At 42.1% G+C, this 22246-nt stretch overlaps 1 protein-coding gene across 2 annotated transcripts; it reads left to right on the forward strand.

Moving 5' to 3' along the window:
* The first annotated feature begins 527 nt into the window (after window positions 1-527).
* Window positions 528-13937, forward strand: inka2 (inka box actin regulator 2). Of its 2 annotated transcripts, none has more exons than XM_058630530.1 (2): window positions 528-995; window positions 10591-13937. In XM_058630530.1, exons 1-2 carry the CDS (start codon window positions 927-929, stop codon window positions 11836-11838), a joined length of 1317 nt encoding a protein of 438 aa, XP_058486513.1. In that variant the 5' UTR covers window positions 528-926; the 3' UTR covers window positions 11839-13937. The 2 variants fall into 2 exon arrangements, with proteins under 2 accessions (XP_058486513.1, XP_058486515.1); XM_058630532.1 differs by lacking the exon at window positions 528-995 and adding an exon at window positions 8699-9178.
* The last annotated feature ends 8309 nt before the right edge of the window (window positions 13938-22246 follow it).

The raw sequence follows: 22246 nt of genomic DNA on the forward strand, positions 1-22246 counted from the left end.
GCCTTGTATTTTCAAATGCTTCCTGTCCTCGCTCATGAAATTTTATATCCAGGTCACACAACAAAAGCCTGTGGCTCAGGTGCTTCCTCTGTGACCTCTGTGATGGTGGTCAGGAAACTGTCTCTATAGGTCTCCTTTCATGACACATATGGCTCGTTTCAACACATCCTCCTAAAACATCCTCCTGCAGTCTGAGTGTGGCTGTTGAAGCCTGCAGTCTGCTGCTGCTGCTGCTGCTGCTTATGGTAGAAGCACATTTCTCATGTATGCTTTTTATTATTATTATTATTGGCTCAATAATCTTGTAGATCTTGTCACAGACTTTATGATGATGACACAGAAGCTTATGAGACCAAATCTGCTGCTCCAACATTTATGATGCATCCTGGTTTGAATGAGATTTGTCATGAGAGGCTCCATCATGGGACGAAAATAGACAAGAGGCAAAATAAGCTCCTCTTGAATGAGAAAAAAGCAAAGGGCAAAAACATACTGAACACACACACACACACACACAGAGAGGGAGGGAGAGAGAGAGAGAGTCTGACAGTCATTGAGTGACACACACACATACACAGTGAGTGAGTGAGTCTGTTGATGCAGACACGAGAGGATCTCTCAGTCATTTTTTGGAGTAAACACGTTTTCGTCATCAGGAGCTGTTTTTATTTTAAGTACAGCATCCACGTCATTAGGACCCGCGCGCGCATTCCTCAACAAGATCTGTGCTTCTTCTGTTGAGGCTTTTTTGTTCTTCTTCTTCTTCTTCTTCTTCTTCGTCTTCTTCTTCTTCTGCTTCTTCTTTCTGCTCTACATTTTTTTTTTTTAAATTGTCTACCCAGAAGGAAGCTTCCTCGGGTCAGTCATGCTCGAGCGGCGACTGGCGACGCGTTTCGTCTGAAATCGTTGTTTGTGAAGAGGAAGATATGGAACAGTTCTCCAAACCAGAATGCAAAAACATGGACGCGTGTCTGAGGCGACTGAAGCAAGAACTGGTACGTTTCCCACCCTTATATTCACAATTATATTACTGCGACTAATACTGTAAGGAGACTTTATCAGTCTGTGCTTTAAACGGGCACCATCTGTAATCGGCATATCTGGCACGCGTATTTTGCGCGCAGACAGAAACGGAATTCTAAATGATGTATTCAAATGTGCCTTTTCTCATAAATAATATCACTTTTTTTTGTTGCTGTTTTTGCATTTTCTGTGTCCTGGAAGACTCAGTCCTGCTCATTGTATTTCAGCTTTTAGTTTCAGGTGGATTTTTCGTTTTAAAGCTTTGAACGGACCATGTGTGTGCTCACAGTATCCTCCTCCTCCTCCTCTCTGTCCACACATCTGGGAAAGATGTTTTCAGCCTCATAACTCAAAACAGTAAACCTAAGTCTTTTTAGTCTGATGACACTTCCTCTTAAAGATTCACATACAATGTAATGTTGCAGTAGAGAGTAATGTGAGAAAGTGACACAGTAAAAGGGATTTGTCTCATTATTTTGCTCCAAATGGAATTTTAAGACTCCGTAATTTAACGTGTTCATTTATCCTCCCTATCAGCTCATTCATTTGATGGTGTCTTCCTTACGCTGTCATTCCTTTGACTTTGACAAAAACTAAATGTTTGAGCTGCAGCCTCACAGACACATTTGGCAGTGACACATTTTTCAAATGGCACAGTCTTCATTTGGAATCATCTTCAAAGCAAACACAGACACAGAGAAGCATCACATGGCTGTGTGTGTGTGTGTGTGTGTTGCAACATAATCTGCTTTATTCTCTGCTCCACATTAGCTACACATCAGCGAAGTGGTACTTGAGATTTCAGCAGAGTAGACAATAATGCCAGGAGGACATGTTGCAAAACTACAGCTGCCATATCGCAGTTTGGTAACATAATAGAAAAATTGCTGTGCCACTCCAGGGATTTAATAGATGAGATCAGTGAGCAGATGCCAGTTTAAAAAGGGCCAGGCAGCCTCCTCCTGTCCAGGACCATGTGGGCTACAATCTGTTATTCAGAAGACTACAGACATCGATGCCAATGTTGTCAGTTTTCTTTCTACTGCGACTGACTCTCATCCAGTGCTCACTGGAGAGTGGTTAACTGGCTCCATCTGCACCACAGAGATCACAAACATCTAACAAGCGACTTACAGCTACAAGGCTGAGTCAAGTGGTTCTTCAATATCTCTACTAACTATGCTCCAAAGACTGAGATGGGGCTTTTAAAAAGGACCATAACAGTCCAGTTTCACATTTTGGAGTTGCATTTTAATGCATTGTTTCACATTCATTTCTGAACAGTGTAAAAATCAATAATTAAAAAGACTCGCCATATAATGTCTCAGACGGATGAGACTGTACTTTTACCATGCGGTAACTTTGACAAACATGTATTCAGACTTCATGCTCAAGTTCAAGTATTTCAATTGACCTCTTTATTATTCAGCTGGACGTCATGCTTGTATTAATACTGTTCGTAGTGTTAGTTAGTTTCTTCTAACCATTCATCCATCCATCTTTACCACTTCATCCTCCACATGAGGTTTCCTGGGGCGCGCTGGTGCCAATCCCAGCTGACATAGGGCGAAAGGCGAGGTACACCCAGGACAGATTGCCAGTCCATCACAGGGCCACATATCGACAAACAGCCATCCACTCTCACACTCACGGTCAATTTAGAGTTTTCCCAATTCTGCATGTTTTTGGACAGTGGGACGAAACCGGAGAGAAACCCCCCCCACACACACACACACACACACACACACAGGGAGAACATGCAAACTCCATGTACAGTGGCCCTTGTTCTGAGTCACATCCATCGCATCAATGGGCAGAGTTTAGTGAATCCAGGCTAGATGTCTATTCTCATTTAGTATTACGAAAATGTGAATTAAAATTGTCACGTGTACAAAAGGAAGGAACAGAAACTGAGAAAAATCCTTTAATGTGTTGTAGTCTCTTTAAAAGCAAAATGTGCAATGTGGCGCAAAACACATGCAAGCATGTAGATGCCATTTAGGTCAGCTGCTAATGTGAAAGAACGCAATATGAGAATGTGAAAGGTGTCAGAAGTGTGTGTGTGGTGTGCTGCTGACTGTGCCGGGGGGTGGGTGGACTGTGTTAGGTCACGCTTGAACATTTGACCTGTGACCTGACAGGTCTGCGGGCTATTTCTTGTGTCTGCTGACCACAACCGAGACACCAGTGTCACTAAAACGTAGATCTGACAGATTGGATTTCAAGTCAGGAATGTATCGTCATTTTCCATCTTTCTACGTGTGTTCCTGCAGCTGAAAACACAGCTTGTCAACCTGCTGTCTGCTTCTATCTGCTCCTTTAAAGAGCACGACAACAGAAATCCACCGCAGTGAAATATTTTTAAACTCACCAATGACTCATTATTCAAACAGACAAAGTCTTCCTGCCTGCTTGTTGTCGCAGATCCAAACACCGACATGCATTTGACTCATCTTCTGTAAATGGAGGTTTCACACCTGCTTAACAGCGTCATTTCAGACACCGAAGCATAAATCAGAGCTTTTGATATATCATCACCGCTGAAGCTGAAAGCTGATCTCACATTCATCACACGCTCCTTCATCCCTTTTTACACCTGAGGCAAGTTTGTCTGTCACCTTGGAATTCAACACCAAGGCTGCCAAACATGAGGTTACAGTACCTAAGAAAACACCAGTGCTGCACTTTAAGACATTGGATCATAAAAGTGTTCACTAAACAAAGGAGCACAGTGGTTTTCATTCAGGCTCATTAGTTTTGTGCCTCCCTCACGGCTCCTGTTCTCAAACCTGCCCTTCCTTCCCCTCGGCTAAAATTGGCCTAACTCTTAGTGGCAGCTGTGGTCTTTAGTGTGGCTGATGACCATGTTTGAGATGGAACCACAGACCTTTACACAAAGCTACTTTTCATCATGGCATGCATCATGGTTCAGAGAATGGAGAATTAGAGAAAATCACTGCCTTGAACAAAGTGCAGATTTGTTTTGTTTGTAAAACAACTGAGTGGTTACAGCAATGGAGGAAAGTCCTGTTTCTGCTCGTCTCTATTCGCCTTCACTGCAAGGAAAGAATATATGAATTATTTCTCATGGGCAAACACTGAGGTTTAGAGCAATATTGTCCCTCTCTCTACAGCCTTTTATTTTAAGTTTATTTGTTTGATCCATGCCCTAAAAGTCTCTGGTAATGTTTGACATTACACCTCAGAAAGGTTCACAAATTGAGTGACAACTTGCAGGCTAAAAACCAGCAATAAACCAAACATTTTCCTTCATTTGGAGTTGTTTTCACCCTCCTTTTAGCACTGTTGGTTTTTTTTTTGCGCTTCCATTAGGAATAGTACCAAAATAACTGACTACAAGTGTTCCATCCATTTTTTGGTACTGTTCCCTTGGGTTACGGTATGGTACGGGTGGAACTAGACCCATGACAGTCAGCTGATTGGGCGACAAAAAAAGCATCTCTCCCTTGTGTTTCTTCAACACCCACAGTCTATTCTTGTACAAAGAGCCATAAACCGAGCAGAAAAAAAACAAGCAACACCGTTGTTGTCTCTTGTGTGGCATTCCATGTCGTTCAATGTCGGTGCATCGGTACAACGTCGCGCTACGTACTGTATCTTGCTGATGCGGCCATCGAGCACATAGCGCACACACACCTCCTACCAAGGAAAGGTATTGCTCTCAGTCTAAAGGCAAACCTGATCCAGGAACACAGCTTAACAAGTCTATTTGTTGACAGATGTTCACTGAAAACAGCGGCCTGTAAAACAACATAGATTCCAAATAATGAAACAGCACAATAAACAGTTATATACAGTTGTTTTACAACAAACAACCTGTGTTGCATAACTATCATTTGATATCCGCTGATAATACAAATATATTTAGAGTCAATTATACTTTTATACACAATTGCTTGAATAAGTGACAAATATTGAAGTCCAAAATCTTTTGTACTCGACCCCCAGGAGTTTAAAAATAAACCTAATAAATTAATTACAACGTCTTCTTCTCATATGCTAATATGGTTCTTTGAAGCTGCACAAAAATCAAGCAGATTTTGTTCAGCAAAATGTGTCTGGGATTTTACAGGGAGAGGTTTGTGCAAAGTCAGCGTCACATTTGATGTTAGAGCCGGGAGAAACGGCCAAACACTTTCACTGCCCACTCACACAAGGCGCTGACGTCAACTTGCTGCGTAATCGAGACGCTATCTCACAGTGATTGCTTCCGGTGAAGATTTGTGGCAGAGAAAGCAACAGATTGGGCTCCAGCCTGTCTCCAAATATCATCTAGCAAAGATGATGATGATATGGTTTCTAATCAGCCTGTGTCTCCCACGTTTTCGCAGCGGCGTAAATGAGATTCAGCAGGAAACAAGCCATTAAACCACCTCCCATCTCTCGGAAAAGGTCATCGGGGAGTCTTTTACTGGGCAGCGGGTCTGAGAACAGTGATAGATTTGTTTCAAATAGGGCTGGTTTTGAAAAGGGACAGTTTCTCTCGTTTATCACCTCTTTACGGTGACATGTTCATTACTCGAGGTAGAGTCACAGATTAAAAAAAGATTTTTTCCTCTGCAACATTTCTAAAAAAGTATAGAATTTTAAGATTTATGTCAGTCGCCGCTCATAGTGTGAGCTTGTTTTATGAAACAAACTGGAACATTGGGCATGAAGAGCTGTGAACCTTTGGTCCAAAAATTAATTAATACCATAAATACAGTCGGCCCTGTGATGGACTGGTACCCCGCCTTTCCCCTTTCAGCTGGGGTTGGCACCAGCGCCCCCCCCCCGTGACACTCATGTGGAGAATAATATGGTAGAAGATGAATGAATGAACAGTACTTTTGTTTTGTTAATCATTTTAATTAACTGTAGCATGATGTAACCTAACCATAACTATTCATTGACGACAACAACAACAACAGTAAATCTATCCATTAGGTGTGGGCACAGTCATATAAACACACCACAGTCCGTGCAAGCAACATATCGAACAATCTGTAAAAATAAATGTGGACATCTATAAGAAAAGGTCACTTTGCCATGACCAAATAAAAGAAGTGTTTACGACCTGTTTTCTATCATTGATCATAACTCACTCTCGAACATGACCCTGAGGACATTCAGTCCCAACACGGTCGCCATATGAGCCCGTTCATAAAAATAAAAAGAATGGCTTTCATTGCTCTGTGAACAGTAATTAATTTATTTCCGTGAAGGCTGTACAGCTTTATTGCCCCCTTGATCATAACCTCAGGGTTGTCCACTGTGGTCTGTGCCGTGTCCAGCAGTTAAGTCACAGTGACTCTCTCTGTATCCCCCAGACACAGAAGCCATTCCTATCCTTGACCCACACAGCCCACTATTCATTTTTAATTAGGGGTAGAGGTGGAGGGAGGGTGGAGCACACCATAGTTGTTGCTGCCGGCCAGTTCACTCCAAACAGGAAGACCTTTTTGTCCTGATAACCTTGGTCTCTCTGTTTCCAACCCCCCCTTCAGCAAATAACACACATCGGTGAATAACCTGCACTTTATTGCTCAGAATAGAGCAGGGTTTGTTTTAGGTTTGTGTTTGCATTTAATTTTCCACCTAATAATCCAGTAAATGAGTACAACACAATGGAGGGCGCACAACATGCATGCGCTCACAATGCTGCATTCAAAAAAAAAAGGAAAAACACTTAGTGAAGTGAGTCAAGTCAGGGCATGTGAGGATCTGTGGGATTAGTTTATTTTTCCCATCAAATACAGAACGACTGAGGTGATGTTTATGCAGAGAGACATAATTCATATTGAATGGATTGTGGGTGCATCACTACAACTGATGGATCTTGACACGAGGATATAAAATTCAAAAAAGCCAGAACCTTTTAACAAGTGGTAATTGTATAATGGTTGGCTGGCATCATTGGAGACAGAAGAAGAAAAGAAAGAAGTGATGGAGAGAATCTGGATAGTCCCTGTTAGTATTTCCTATTTACTTTGCTTTTTAAAGATTAGTTTTTTATGGAAAGACTTGGTTGATGGATTTAAAAGGTTGATGCTTCGCTTCAAAAAGGAATTTTGCTGAACTTTACGATTGGCGTAATGATGCCCGTGTGTCTGGGTGGTACAGCATTCCCCCGATTAATCTCCTTTCTTATTAGGGTCCACGCGCACTGTGCGCGGACATATATCAGGGCCTTTAGATGACTGTGTCCTGTCAGATCTCTGTCTTTGTCCTAATGAGGCCCTCACCATTCACACCTTGTAAATGTGAGACATCTCAGGATTCACAACATCTGCGTCCGGACGAGAAACTGCTGCAGGACTTTAATTTAAAGTCAGCATCTGTCTGAGCAGGAGGCAGAATGAAGGTTGTAAAGGCCGACACATTCGGGCCACAAAGTTCAGCCTTGAAAATGGCAACACCTGCAGTTAGTTGACCTGATAATATGTGATAATGGGGTTTTGTTTTACTGCTGTTCCTCTGTTCTCCAGGTCACAGTATGCATTAATAATGTTGCCTTAGAATAGAAAAGTCAGTGAACAACTACGTGTGCTTTAAATAATCGTGTGTGTGTGGGGGGGGCTTACATTTTTCGGGATAAATGAAAGGCTGCGTGTGAGCGCTAAATTAGGATGTTTTTTTGTAAGCATGTGCAAACAGGTGCGGCCTTTCTGCATGAACATGGTGGGCTTAGGAGATGACATTTCAAAAGCAAATCTAATGCACATAAATGGTGCAGATTTGAGCAGACTGTGGTAAATCCCTCCGTTGATCCCGGCAAAACTTCACTGAGGCCACATGTCTGTCTCTGAAGCGGCAACAATGCACAAACCCTCACGTCTTCACTTGTTGACTGTTGATGCGCAGGAAAGTAAACCATAATTATCCTCTCTTTCCCAGGGCAACTGCAATTACAGCAAGTGAGGACAACCGTATGTGAAAGGCACGTAGACAAGTGATACCCTGATAGTGCTAATTACACCTACCCTCTTTGCCTAATTTAACAAGCTCCGAGGCTCTGGTCCTGAGCATGTGCATTGATTTAGTCAGGTCTATTCTCTGAACTCATCAAAAACCATGCACCTCAGCTATATGTTAGTGATGAGCCAAGTGTTTCAACCCAGAGGCTTACTTTAAATGCAGTGTATTGGAAAAGTGTCAAGGTACTGTATAAACAGTATGTAGCAGTATATAACTCTGAATAAAATAAAAATAGAATGAATCAACATGATAATGATCAAGAAAGTAGGTGAAGGCCAGCCAGCCAGCTGTTTTATGTTTCATAACATTGTAATTTGAGATTAGAGGTCTGTTTAAGACTGTCTGTTTAGGAGAAAGAAATGGTGCAAGATGACCCTATTGAAACTGAAAGAGATATTATTTTATTTGCATCACAGCATCAAAACCTAAGGTTGAGCATTGCAAATTGCTCTGTGCGCCTGTTTTTTTTAACTAAAAAGTCATGTAATCTTGTGTTAGAGTTTGATTTTAAGATCAAAATGAAGCCTAGACAGTTTATCTGTTGTATTTTTCCCAGAAAACACACATTTCTTTGTACAAACTTCTCCCACAGAGCTTAAACGGTCTCATTTGTTAATAAATGATGCTGTGCTTGTGCTGCCAGTTGTCCTACGTGGCCACTTTTCCCACCCACCCAGTCACACAATCACTGGTCCCCCAAGATTAAGTATCACAGCCTGGGGTTACACCTACCTCTCTCTCTCTCTCCCTCATGTGTTCTTATGGTGTCATCCATAATTGAAACCATCAACAGTTTTCTCTTCGACATCTAAACATATGGCGAGGGATCCCCCTTTGTGAACTCTCCTCCTCCCCTCCCTCCATCCCTGCTCATCCGGCTGACTCTCACCGCTCCTCTCACTATCTTCCTTTTCATTGTTCAGTAGCTTTCCGCCTCAGTAAATACCCCCCCACCCTTCGCCCCCATCCTCTCACCGCCATTTGGGGATTATCGTCTAGACGTGCCATGCTGATTGGCTGTCACACCCAGCGGTGTCCCCTCATTGGACAGAGATACATATATGGGCAGTTAGACTGAACTGTTTGAAAGGTGAGAGACAGTGCCAGGGCTGGCGGTGGTGCAACAGTGAGATTGACAGGGACATGTTACCTCCTGCTTTTTGACAGTTTACAGAAGGTAAGGTTTATTTTTAGTAATGTAATATCGCTGCAAGTCGTCTTGGTGATCAGAGCAGGTCAAAGACATTTCCTTACAGGGTGTTTGTTTTTGAAGAATCAATCAGTGGTTTATTTCCAAAGATGCAGCCAGTTATATTTGCATTAGATTGCATTCATGTTTGGTTTTGAATGTTCAGATATTTGCTGAATGATACTACTTGATTTATAAGGGAAATACTTTGTAATGTGCTAGAAGGGGAGCTTTTTCCCCAGACACGTTTGTCTTCTCTCATCTTTCCTCAGATGTTTAAATCTTTAAAAACGGTTGTAGGATTCCTGACAGGTTCATTCAATAATAATGTGCATGTTTTTAAATGATGAGACCAAGACTGGGTCACGGTGTGCAATGATTCAGGCCTGTGAGTTATAGGTCAGTATGTTGCCTGTGGGCTTTCTGACCGCCTTCGGGAGAAGACAGTTAGTCAGGTCACATGACACAGGCTGTTACACAGATGAGAGCGGAAAGAGTGGAGGTGGAGGAGGAAGAGGAGGAAGATAAAAGCAGCTTGTATGATCACTGCTGCACAGACTAAGTAAGAGTGAAGACAAAAAGATTGGAGGAGAAAAGAGGATACAGATGGAAGGATAAAAATGTAATAAAAAAAAGTGTGAGGGGAAAAAAACCAACCAGCAAGTCTGTTTTACAGCTGTCATGGTCTGGATCCTCTCTCATACGCCAGCCATATCGGACCCAGCCTGTCATCCAAAACTAGGTCACATGACCTATAGATAAAAAAGGTGTGAGGCCTGGAACACTAGAGAAGAACACAGACTCTAACCAATATAAAAACAGGTCTATTTTTTGTTATTTACATTCAGCAACATACAGTATACTGAACATTTAATCCTTCTGATCATGTCAGTTGAGGGTCCATCTGTCCATTGTCTCCCGCCTTATCCTCCACATGAGGGTCGCGGGTAGCTGGACGAGGGCCAAAGGCAGGGTACGTCCTGGACAGGTTGCCAGTCCATCGCTGGGCCAACACACGGAGACGAAGAACCGTCCACTCTCACATTCACACCTACAGGCAATTCAGAGCGTCCAATTAACCTCTGCATGAGTTTGGTCAGTGGGAGGAAAAAACCCACGCACACATGGGGAGAACATGCATGCAAAAGGCCCTTGTTCCAACCGTGTCATGAACCCGGGTCTTTTTGCTGCAAGGCAACAGCACTAATCACTACACCGTTGTGTGGCCCTCTTGTGATTGTGTTTGATTTACATTTGTGTTGGTGTCATGATAAATGATGAACTTGAGTCCAAAAACTGAAATAATGAGCTCTACAAGGAATTTGCCCTTTAGTCAAACTGGGCATTTGTTGAAATCTGTCTCTAAACTTCTCTAATTTGTTTCAATTTTCTCCCTGCAGACGTCTATGAAAGAAGCCGGGGATGGCCTCCACGCTCAGATGAATTCAATGATGGGAGCCCTTCAGGAACTCAAAGTCCTCCAGGTCCAGACGGCTCTAGAAAACCTGGACATTTCAGGTCGCCCCATTAACCGAGGGATGTCACATCCTGCTCCGCCAGCTATTACATCAACTACAACTGAAGAAGCGTTAGAGTCAGAAAAGGATCATGGGCTACACTTTAGGCAAACTCTGCCAGAGGACAGCAGCCCAAGTCTGATGCCAAGTCCAAGGTCATCTTTGGGGAGCAGAAACACCTTCACGCTAGAAAGCAACAGCTCATCTCGAAACAGAAGCAGCCTGGGAACGTCTTCGTTCTCCGCATCCAGTCTGCAGAGTGAGGTTGAAGGAACCTCCAGAACGGCAGAAGATGAGAATGACCTTGAGTCAGTGCCCAAAAGATGGTCAGGGTACACAGCCCCTCAAGTGGACTTCTATGGCCCAATGGTGGGAAACCCTCCACCAGAGCTCTGTCCTCACCCACAACCTCATACTCATGGTCAAGCAGTGGACCTGCCTGGCATCCTGTACAGTCTCTCCAGGGAGGGACCTTCACTAGACAGCGACTACTCCCCGGAGAGCACAGACGATGCCAGCGACTGGACCTCTTCATTAATGAGCCGCAGCCGCAACCGCCAGCCCTTAGTGTTGGGCGACAATGTCTTTGCAGACCTGGTGGGTAACTGGTTGGACCTGCCTGAGGTGGAGCGGGAGGAGGTGGAAGAAGAGGCAAGGAAGGGAGAGGAGAGGACAGTGGACGGAGGAGGGGATAGGCCGGACACCCCTGCTCACCCTCTCCGCCTCAGCCGTTCGCAGGAGATCTGTAAGAGGTTCTCGCTAACCACAAACATCTTCAAAAAGTTCCTGCGCACTGTACGGCCTGACAGAGACAAGCTGCTGAAGGAGAGGCCTGGCTGGATAGCTCCTGACCTGCCAGAGGGTGACCTCTACAAAAGGCCGAAAAAAATGGTACCTAAAAGTTCAAAAGGCAGTTTCTACCTGCCATTCTGGTCAAACGGACAGCAGAGCAAAGGCAGGCCAGGTCCATGTCTAGGTGAACCAGAAAAGAGCCACCAGCACCGTCCACATCACTTCCCCCTCTTTTACCAGCACCCATTTGCAGAGCTTTATGTAGACGGGAGACAGCCAGAGACTGGTGTGGAGAAAATGCAGCCCTTGTTTGACTACAACACAGCTGTGTGGGTCTGACTGTGAGTCTGAGGCCAACTGAGCACCCTGTGATGCCAGACAGAGTGAGTGACTGCTGGGTGTTATTTCCCAGCAGGTGTTTAAGAATGATGGCTGAGCTGAATGAATGAATGAATGAAAACATTATTCTCCTGGGATGGAGATATTATCAGGTCACCAAATTTCTCTGACAATCCTAAAACTTTAACCTCGCTTCCTGTATGTGTGTGTGTGTGTGTTTGTGTACTTGTATTTATATCTTTGTGAGGTCCAGAAATTGTACAAGGAGGACAAGATTACCCTTTTGTCTGGCCCCCACAAGTTTAAAGGGCTTTTTCTGGGTTAAGACCTGGTTTTAGGTTTAGGATTTCATTTGAGTTTAGGTTATGGTAAGCTTTAGGCTCTTATTTTTGATGGTTAGGTTTAGATAAGGGGCTAGGGAATGCATTATGTCTTATGACGTGTCCTCACTAAGATATAAAAACGAGTTTGTATGCGTTTGTTTGAGCTGTAGAGTGAGTTTTTTTTTTTTTTAGATATCCGGTTTTGTATTATTTAATTAGTGTTATGTCTGTGTGCTTGTATGACTGGGTTCTCTGTCTTTCTCAAAATGTCACCATCATTACTCCTGCATAGAAAGTCTATGCTACAGGACATACTGTACGTCGTCATCTCAAATCTTTGCTTCTATGAATAGAAGCACCAACTGTTGGATTGCACGGTTACTGTTTTTTATAACGGATGCTACAAACAGCTGTTAACAAACACACTGCCACTGAACAGAAGCTCCCTTTTGTTTCTAGGTTCTGATGCCTTGGTAACTGCGGTTGAGCTGGTCTTATTCACTTTTGCTCAGGGACTAAATGCAACACAGGAGGAAAAATAATGTGACACTGCCACATTTATATACAGTTTGGAGAAGTCTTGCAACACAGTTGACGCCAAGTCCAAAGATTGCACAGTACATTTTGAGATTGCTCTGCTGTGATCAGAAATGTTGTGCTTTTTAGAAATGCTGGTTTTTCTCTCTGCCATGTAGACAGAGCACATTTGAACTCAAGTGTCAGTCTAAACTGGGTTGTTGTTATACAGAGTGAGAGGAAAAGGAAAAAGATAAGAGTACTGACTGACAGCCATCTGATACTCAGTTACGTAAAGCTTGTTCACTACAAGCTCAACTCAACACAAATGCAAACGGCTCAGTTGATTTTGAAGCATTGAAACTCTGAACTATGATTGTGTTACAAAGGTGAACACATTTCAGGGCTTTAGTAATGACGGGATAGTTGAAAGTGGACATAAAAAATCCACTATCTCCATCAGACAGGATCAAGTTAAAAGAATGCATGTACAAATCAGTGTACATATTTGCCATCAGGCAGCCTGTAGCATTAACAGGCGTTCTTCTGTAATATCTGACTGCATGATTTTCATTATTCTGCACAGATAAATGTGTACATGACGAGCAACATGTCAGTTCTTGTGTAAACCAAGCCACCACACTTAAACCACAAACCGCTGCATTAAGCTACAATAATATTTATTCTGCTGTATCGTAATAAATCGTTTTTGCTGTTTTTTTACGTCATTTCATATACATATACGGATTTCCTCAGGATTACAGATGACACGTCCCACTCTCTCCCAAAATATGCTTCTTCTGTTTATATTTAGGGTCACTGTATGCAAAGACAATCTGATAGTAGGAAAAAAACAAAACACAAGTTTTAAATATGATGCTACACCAATTATCCAGCAGGGATTAGACCTCAGGTCTTCTGAGTGTCTTGGCCAGTTGATCCATATGGTGTCTCAGTATTCAGGTCAATACATATGACACATTCAGAGGGTCCAAAACACACACACACACACACACACATATGGTTTCTGCTGAGATGGTTGTGCTTAAAAGCACAGTGTGAGACGTCACAATACATAGTATGTGTATGTAGATGTAACATTGATTTTCTTTCTTTTTACGGTTGTGTAATAAGTGTCATTTCTAACACTGTCGTTGGTATTTTTCATCAGGGTTCTGCGAACCTCCAGTAATTGATTCTGTTTCATGTGCACTGTAAAAACTGTCAGACTGACACTTTGTAAATTAAATGTTTTCAAGAAAGAAATGTCGCTCTCTGTCCTCACTTGTTCTGTGCACCCTCGAGTGATCTGATCACCAGAGGACAGCTGTAAGTAAGTGCACGTCTAAATGCAAACGATGTGTTCTGATATGCGTCTTCAGGTCTGATCACAAAAATACACATTCATAGGGGGGTTTGCGATGCATGTGGCCACAACATTTTATTTGCGTGAACACAATTTGCCCCTGGCATTAAGGACTAGGGATGGGACGATACCACTTTTTTACCGATATCACAAACTCGAGGATCTACTGATACCGATATTAGTCTGATACAGTAATTTTATACCATTCATGCACTATAAAGCTGTTAATTCATTTGTGCTGAGTCATTTCAAAGACAGATCATTTTTCAAAATGTGAAACAAATAATGTTCTCCCAAAAAAGAAGAAATAAATGTCCCAAACATGACTCGGCTAAAATGGTTTTGCTGATTGTTGTTTACATTTTTATAGTCTGTGGACAGTAAAGCATGTGATTTTTGGATTGGATCAGATTTTATATCTTTATATGTCCAATATCTGATCCAATGATTTTGACCAGTACCGATACTGACCGATACTGATTCCCATCCCTATTAAGGACCGCTTCAACTGACCATGTTGATCAACACATTTCTTTTTCTTATGGTTAAAAGCCTCTCTTCACCAATGCTCACACACAGTCAGAGTGAGTAAAAAATATTTTCTGCCTCTCAAGAACAGAATTGATGATGATAAAATCCACTTTTTGATGATATCACAGCAGCATGTTGTCGAAACCTATGTATCCCATGCACTGCACACAGCCAGTGCTCCTAAGCCCCAACAGTCACATCTTCTCGAGAGCTCCAACACACTGCAGCATATAAAGAGAGGAGCATGATTACAAAGCAGCAGCACCTGTGACAGTTTCCTGCTTTCATGAGTCATCTCCACACCTCTCAATTCCTCATGCAGCTGACTGCTAACCCCGCCCACCTCCACAATGATTCTTCAACACCTCAGTTGATTTGTTACGCAGTATATAAAGTTAAATATTCAGAGCATATAGTATCAAGGCTCAGCATTCGGCTTGTGGCTCTTAGTGTGATTTGTTTCTGCTCTGCATCCTTCCGACAGTAAAGTGCTGCTGCGTGACTAACGGGTTCACTGAGGATAAAAAACGGCGAGTGGCTCCCTCCCTGTGCACAAACTGTGCACTGGATTGATTCTAAATCTGCACCGTAACTCCATCAGTGTCTGAAGTATATAAACAAAAGCAGCATGGACTCATCTCTGTTTACTCAATCCCGTACTGAGATTATGTTTTACCAGATCGCAGGCCGTGTGCATCACTTTCTCTCTGTACCTCTAAGCTTAGCAATAAATATCTACTGCAGAGGTTCACGCCACTCAGAACTAACACTCTGGCACATTCTTGAAGATGAAAGTCGAAACCATTTTGTGATAGATCAGTAAATGTTGATTTACTCTGCTCGGTCAGATAAAATAAGAAAGATGTGACGATGAGTTCAAGCTTGTTTTACAAAAGAAGCATTTGTGTAACATAATAAATTAAAAAAAAGAATAAAACCAAAACTTGAACATGAACCATATTCACACAAAACCAACTTCCCTAATGTAAAGCACTGTTGTATGTCATTTAAAAATACCCCTGCTCCAACACACCTGATTCAAATAGTCATCAAGCTCTGCAGAAGCCTGATAACGAGCCATTCATTTGAATCAGGTGTGTTGGAGCAGGGAAACAAAGCTCAGGTAAATTATGATGGCACTTTCATATTTCTTTTATTTTATTTACTAAAATAATATTTATTCAGTCAAAATAAATCCAACACTAATTCAGTCAAAATATCATCACTTCTCACAATAACGAAAGAGTGAGAGAGTGAAATACATGACGATGTTCTGCAAAATGTATTTTAAATAGGGCTTCAAACGGATTAAAAAGAAATGAACGAATTAATCTCACATTTTGAAATTCATTCATTAATGACGATTAAAAGTTTGCTTTTCTTCTAATGACTAAATTCATCAGACTAATAACACAGTGTGCACAGTTGTGTATTTCTTTTTAAACGTGTTAATCTTAATCTAAAGTTAACACCGATTAACGTGTTAACTTTGACAGCCCTAATTTTAAACAATAATAACTTTATACAACAGTGCAAACAATAATGTTGTTAAGTTAACTTAGTTAAGGGAATTACAATGAGTGTCCTTTAACTTAAAAGTGCACGTGCAAAAGAAGGAGAGAGAGAGGGAGAGAACAACAACAGCTGCAACTGTAGCCCCTTCTCCTCTTGCTCAGTTTCCCCCGGGATCCAAACAGTTGACACTGACTGTCTGACCACCACGTCCTCTTCTACCCCCTCCCGCCTCCTCCTCCTCCTCCTCCTCCTCCTCCTCCTCCTTCCTAGTCCCTGCTAGTCAGCTGTCGCTCTCCCACAGCCTCACAACACCACTCCCGCCCCAAATCTGGGGCACGCGATGACCGAGTGCAGCTGAGTTGTACAACTTAACATGTCGAGTGTTCACGGCTCAAAAAAAACATCACATTTAGAGACGGAGGACAAGGACCAGAGCCTGTTAGGATTCAGCAACTTCAAATCATTGACTCATTGACTGGGACACAGTGATGAGGCTAAAAATGGGACAATTGTAAGACTCAGTGAAGGTGCACATGGGAAAACCGGGTGTATATGAAGAATGTGTTGATGCATGTCTGATTCTGTGACCTCTCTGAATACTTTCCTGCTAATTTCCTGTGAAGCGCTCGTCTTTCAGCGAGTCCTCAGCTGTGGAGCGGCACAGCACCACCTTGGCCCTCAGGAATGCGCTCACGTTTCACTTTTTATAATCGTCAGCGAATGAAATTCCAGAGTTGTCACTCAGTGTGGCTTTTGTGCGAGGAGTTCCCACAAGAAACACGAGACGTCTTCATACACACACACACACTCGCACACATGCTAAAGCTTGCAATAGCATCGGTCATTTGTACTAAAGCACATAAACACCCCCACTTTGGGAAATTAAAGACTACATCTCAAAGCCACAAAGCAGAGCCAGATTTGGCAAATGCAAGAGTTAAATCGAGGACGAATTATGTTGGATTTAACATCTGGCCGCTTTGCGCTGCAACGGTTATCACACAAGATACAGTATGTCTTCCTCTGCTAATGCATGTAAAGTAGAAATGCACAAACACCAAACTGTGCTGCTTTTGACATTATTCACACAAAAACACTTGACAGTGTTCTGTGCTCACTGTGTTTCTGCTCATTTTTCTTATTTCTCTTCTTTTGTTCCTTTTTTTTTTAGAAAACTAAAATCAGATACTTATGTTTTTACTCTGGGTCAAATTAAACATCCCCTTGAAGCCCTCTAATTATCTTCACACACGCAAATAAGCTTAATTCTCAAACTGTGTTTCATAATGAATGGATGTTTGCCCAGATTATGTTTGTTTCTGATTAATCCTGGCAAGCAGCAAATTGTTCGTTCACGACCAGTTTGCCATTAGTTAATGTCATTAGCGATGCACGCAAAGCAATTTGGTGATATAAAGACTGTATTGTTGTGATAAATGGAAATACCAAAATGTCATGACACAACAACTCTTCAGATGTTTTGTGTCAAATCGGTCTCAAATCTCAGGTCTGCAGCTTGGCGGATCTTGTTTTGTTACGTCCTGACCTTTGTTCCGTCCTCACTGTGGCAAAAAGATATGTCACTTGCAATAAACACTTTTCTTATGAATTCAAATGACAAAACAGTTCAGCTGTGTAGGGTTGTCCTTTTTGGTGGACTGCGTTGATACAGTAGACCTACAGTGTGCCTGTCACTGATGAACAGCATCAGGACTGTTCTCTAGTTTTCCATCCATCCATCTTTTACCGCTTTGTCCTCCACATGAGGGTCACGGGGGTTTGGTGACAATCCCAGCTGATATTGGGCGAAATGTAGGACACACATAGAGACAAACAACCCTCCAGTTTTTAACAAGGAACTCATGTTAAAGCAAAACAGCATCTTTTAGCTGCTCAGCAACATGACTCTCCCTGTAGACCACCCTCCTCAGAAACCATGATGGATGTCTTTACGTGCTCTAACAGTTGAACCTAATACACAGGAATGTTTCCACACTTTGATCTCCTCTCTGCCTGTCTGTCTGTCTGTCTGTCTGTCTGTCTGTCATCTGTGAATCCGAGGAATCCAGCATGTATTTGTACAAACGTGGTGTGATGTAGCTGGACACAGTCTTACTCCACCACAGACATGGAGTCAGCAGTGCTGTTGTTTCAGGGGCCGCTGGCTCCTGCTGTGCTCTGCACATAATCTTACTGTGGGGGTGACGTCTGAAGCACCGAGGGTTTTATGCTGGTGATAAACGTGCAGTTAAGATTTATTCTGGTGTGGAATCCATAAAATCACAAAAATAAATATGTTAGCTTTTCCTCACTCTCTCTGAGGGTCTAAGGATAGAGGGTGTCACTTCCTGTACAGACTATAAAGCCCTTTGAGGCAAATTGTGTTTGTGATGTTGGACTATATAAATAAAATGGACTTGACTTTTTTCTGCCAATAAGAGTTTTCCAATAAATAATGATTGCACGGCTCTTGAGCAATAAAAGAATACAACTGGAATGACATAAGATCAGTCTGAAATAATTGCATATAATTTGAATCGTTTAAATTTTGACTCTAATATGAGGATTTGTGGATTTTCTTTGACGTTTGTGATAATATTTCTAATGTCTTTGGGTGAAAGAAGTCATTCGAATTCAAATCAAAGTCAAAAGAAAATGAAACTCAAAGAATTGCCAGTGAAATAAAACAGCAGGAGGCCCAATAATGAAAATGAAGTTCAGCTGCATGCTACCATCTAATTTCACATTAGTCACAGTAACAGTGTGGGGGAAAGACGACGACTGTTACGTCTGTCATCACAAACAGTATGAAGCCCTTTTGCCTCCCACGCTGACAAATTCACAGCATATGAGTACATGTCGTCTCCACTCTGCTTCTCAGCAGCTTCAGATCCAGACTCTGTGTCTGCACAGCACCAGTTTCCTTCAAGAGTGTGTGTGATTGTCTATCGCCATTAAACATGAACCTGCGCCACCATGGCCGACGACTACACTCAGATTAGAGGTGGCCTGTGCTAATGGCTCAGCGTGCACCGCTTAACCTCCACCACCCGCTTAACAACAAAAGCACTAATCCTCTTCACTTTTCTGAAAGCCCTTCAGACAGTAAATAATTGAACCTTGTATTAGCCGCTCTTTTCTCTGCAGGGTGTTGCTCTCATTAAGTGGCTGTTTGCACTCACACTCTCTTTAACACCTAGGGAACAGTCACACACACACACACACACACACACACACAGTGCAGATCCACAACCTCCAACCTTTGCTCTATTAACTTCTCCTCTTCTATCATTCTGTCATTCCTGCACACACACACACATCGCTCCAGGGTGTCTGCCTCTTCCCTGCTTTCATTAAATCATAAATGGACAGCCAATCAGAGCTCTTTACCATCATTAATCCAGATTAAACATAAATCTCCAGTTCTGAATCACAACTACACAGAGTTATTTAACACTGTATCCCAACACAAATCATCGTCTACAGCCTTGTGGATACTCAATAAAAAAATATATATATACACATTTATATTTACATGTTTTAAAGCCTGTTCTCACTCTGCTATCCAACATTCACAACTGCCCAAAAGTGACAAACCAGACTGTCTCTCCTGTCTTACCAAATTGTCCTCTGTGTCTGTCTCAGTAATGCCAGATGACATTTTTCAGAAAAAGACTGTATCGTGTAGGAGTGAGTCTGATACTGCTGCTCCACTTAATGCATTTCCAGCCCGAAGCCCAGTGAAGCACAGGGATGGGGAGGAAGCTGTGTTAAGGTGTATAATTACAACATCTGCTAGATTAATTCTTTATGAGGTTGTAAGGGTGGACGTTACTTTTCACCGGGAAAAAAGGGAAATTTGATAACGCATGTCGGCTCTTCAGTGAAGTGCTTCAAATTAATATATGAGTAAATGGGATAAGCACGGTAAGTGCGTTAGCTTAAATGTCATTGTAGATTGTTTATCACTGGGGCCATTTTACAGCAGAGAGATTCTTTATTATCCTACAGTGGGTGTCAACAGTGTGAAACGTTGTGATTGAGTCTCACAGCAAAGCTTCTTTTTGCTGTAGAGGTCAGACTCTGACTGACTTGTGCTTCCTAATCTTTATCTCAACATTTATTCTCTTTAAGTGACCTTTTTGCTTTAAGACAACAGTGCTAGCCACTACTCCGCCATGTGGCCAAGTGTATAATCACTTCAAGGTTAATAATCAAAAAAAGGTTTTCGTGGCTCAGAATAAAACAATCTTTTTACATGTACTTTAGGTAAGGGCCTTGCTTTATAGTGAGAGCTCATTTTTGGCCCCATGTTTCTGCAGAAGCACCAACAGACAAACCATCCACAGCTTGTATTTTGCATTATGAAGCAGGGATGTTACCACGACCCCAGTAGTTCCCTAAAGGCCCTGGTATACTTCTGCGCACATGCAACGCACACTGAACTGCACACTGAACTGCCCGTTGCATTGCACAGCGCATATCGTGCGTCAGGGTCCTTGTATCTGACTTTACCATCGGGTGGCGGTACAGTCTGAACGCAGGGAATAGGAAGCATTCCTTCCAAAGAAGAAGAGAACAATGCTACAGCTCCCCCGGACACGTCTGGTTCGAGCGGCCCATCGGCTGAAAGGTCTGTCGCTATGCGCGGACGTATACCGGGGCCTTGACGTACTTGGGAAAAGGGGAGAGATGAGCAGGGGAGTCCTCTGTTTGTTACAATTTGCTGTCTCACCCTTAGATGTCACCAATTGTCACACAGCGAACGTTTAAGGTCAAACTCAGTGTGAAGCAGTGTCTCACAAACCCAGATCCCAACCCTTTGCCTTATTCTCTTTCTTTCTGTTTCCTCTGTCTCTCACTGAGTCAAATACACGGATATAATAATTTGTATAGGTAGAAAAATGAATATGAATCTGACTCGATTTAAAACCAACGCATCTGTTCTTCTGTTTTATTCATTTATTCACCTTCCCTCACCTCATTCTCATCAACACCCACCTTTAATTTCTGCTCTTATCCTTTATCTCCCCAGCCTCCAATGTCCTCCCACCTGTCTCCATTTGTCCTTTCTGTTTCCCCTTCCCATACTCGCCGTGTCCTCTGTTCTGCGTCTCCATTGTGCTCGGTAACAACGCTGCACATATTGTCTTAGCTGCAGTCTGATGAACTCTGAGAGTCACAGCTGAAATGTCACCGGTCGCCTGCTGTTCACTCTGAGCACATTCACTCTGAGAGTGAGTGAGTAAACAACATACATATATATATATATATGTATATATATATATATATATATATATATATATATATATATATATATATATAAATAAAACTGGGCTCAGCTCTTTTAACACTCTGCTGCACACAGTGGAAGCACTGCAGGGTCAAGTGTCTATTACATCCAAGTATGTTCATACAAATGATGAAGCACCAAAATAGAGCAGTTTAGTGGGGAAAAAAAAGTCCCAAAGAAAGGTTAAATTCCACATGTTTAAGGCTGAAACAGATTATTGTTATGTATATATTTTTCTTTATCATTATGATCACTAATAATGTGTATTATTTATTTGTATTAGTCATCATGACTTCATGACTGAAGAGGTATGTATGTGTATACTGTACATACGGGGGGCAGGTTAGGTCAAGAACCCTTTGTCATGTCAAATTTCTGAATAACCTTTTTTTTGGATTAACTTCTGGAACTTTTCATGGGCGTTTCTTTGTGTTTTCCGTCCAACTCCAACCTGTTTGCAAGTATTTTTGCTTCACTGGGCCAATGTTGCTGTTGTCTCCATCTGCCTTCAAATAAAAAAAATGATAATAATCTCCTGTGTGCAGTGCACAGAAATTGTGTAGAATAAACATATTTAACATATTAAATCCTATGCTATGGTTATGGTTATGGTTCAAATGTTGACTTGAAATGCTAAATCAGTTTCTTGCAGGAGGAGAAAAGAGCGCACACTAACATTGTTCTAAGTTCAAATGAAAATGTGCATGCAGTGGGACAGCTGCAGAGGAAAGCTGTGTTGTTGCATAAAGCAGCCTCTATGTTGCATCAGTTGAGCAGGTGAAATCCTTTGCAATATGTTTTTTATTTTCCAACTTGAGACACAACAGTTCATTAAAATTCCTCAGATTGTGAGCAAATATTACA

Source organism: Solea solea, chromosome 6 (assembly GCF_958295425.1).
Source record: "Solea solea chromosome 6, fSolSol10.1, whole genome shotgun sequence".
NCBI classification, from domain to species: Eukaryota; Metazoa; Chordata; class Actinopteri; order Pleuronectiformes; family Soleidae; genus Solea; species Solea solea.

Bases quoted from the DNA above. Each gene is read 5' to 3' on its own strand.
- inka2 (XM_058630530.1), top strand. From the start codon at position 927: ATGGAACAGTTCTCCAAACCAGAATGCAAAAACATGGACGCGTGTCTG. The intron at 996-10,590 runs GTACGTTTCCCA...TTCTCCCTGCAG, and splicing joins GGCGACTGAAGCAAGAACTG to ACGTCTATGAAAGAAGCCGG.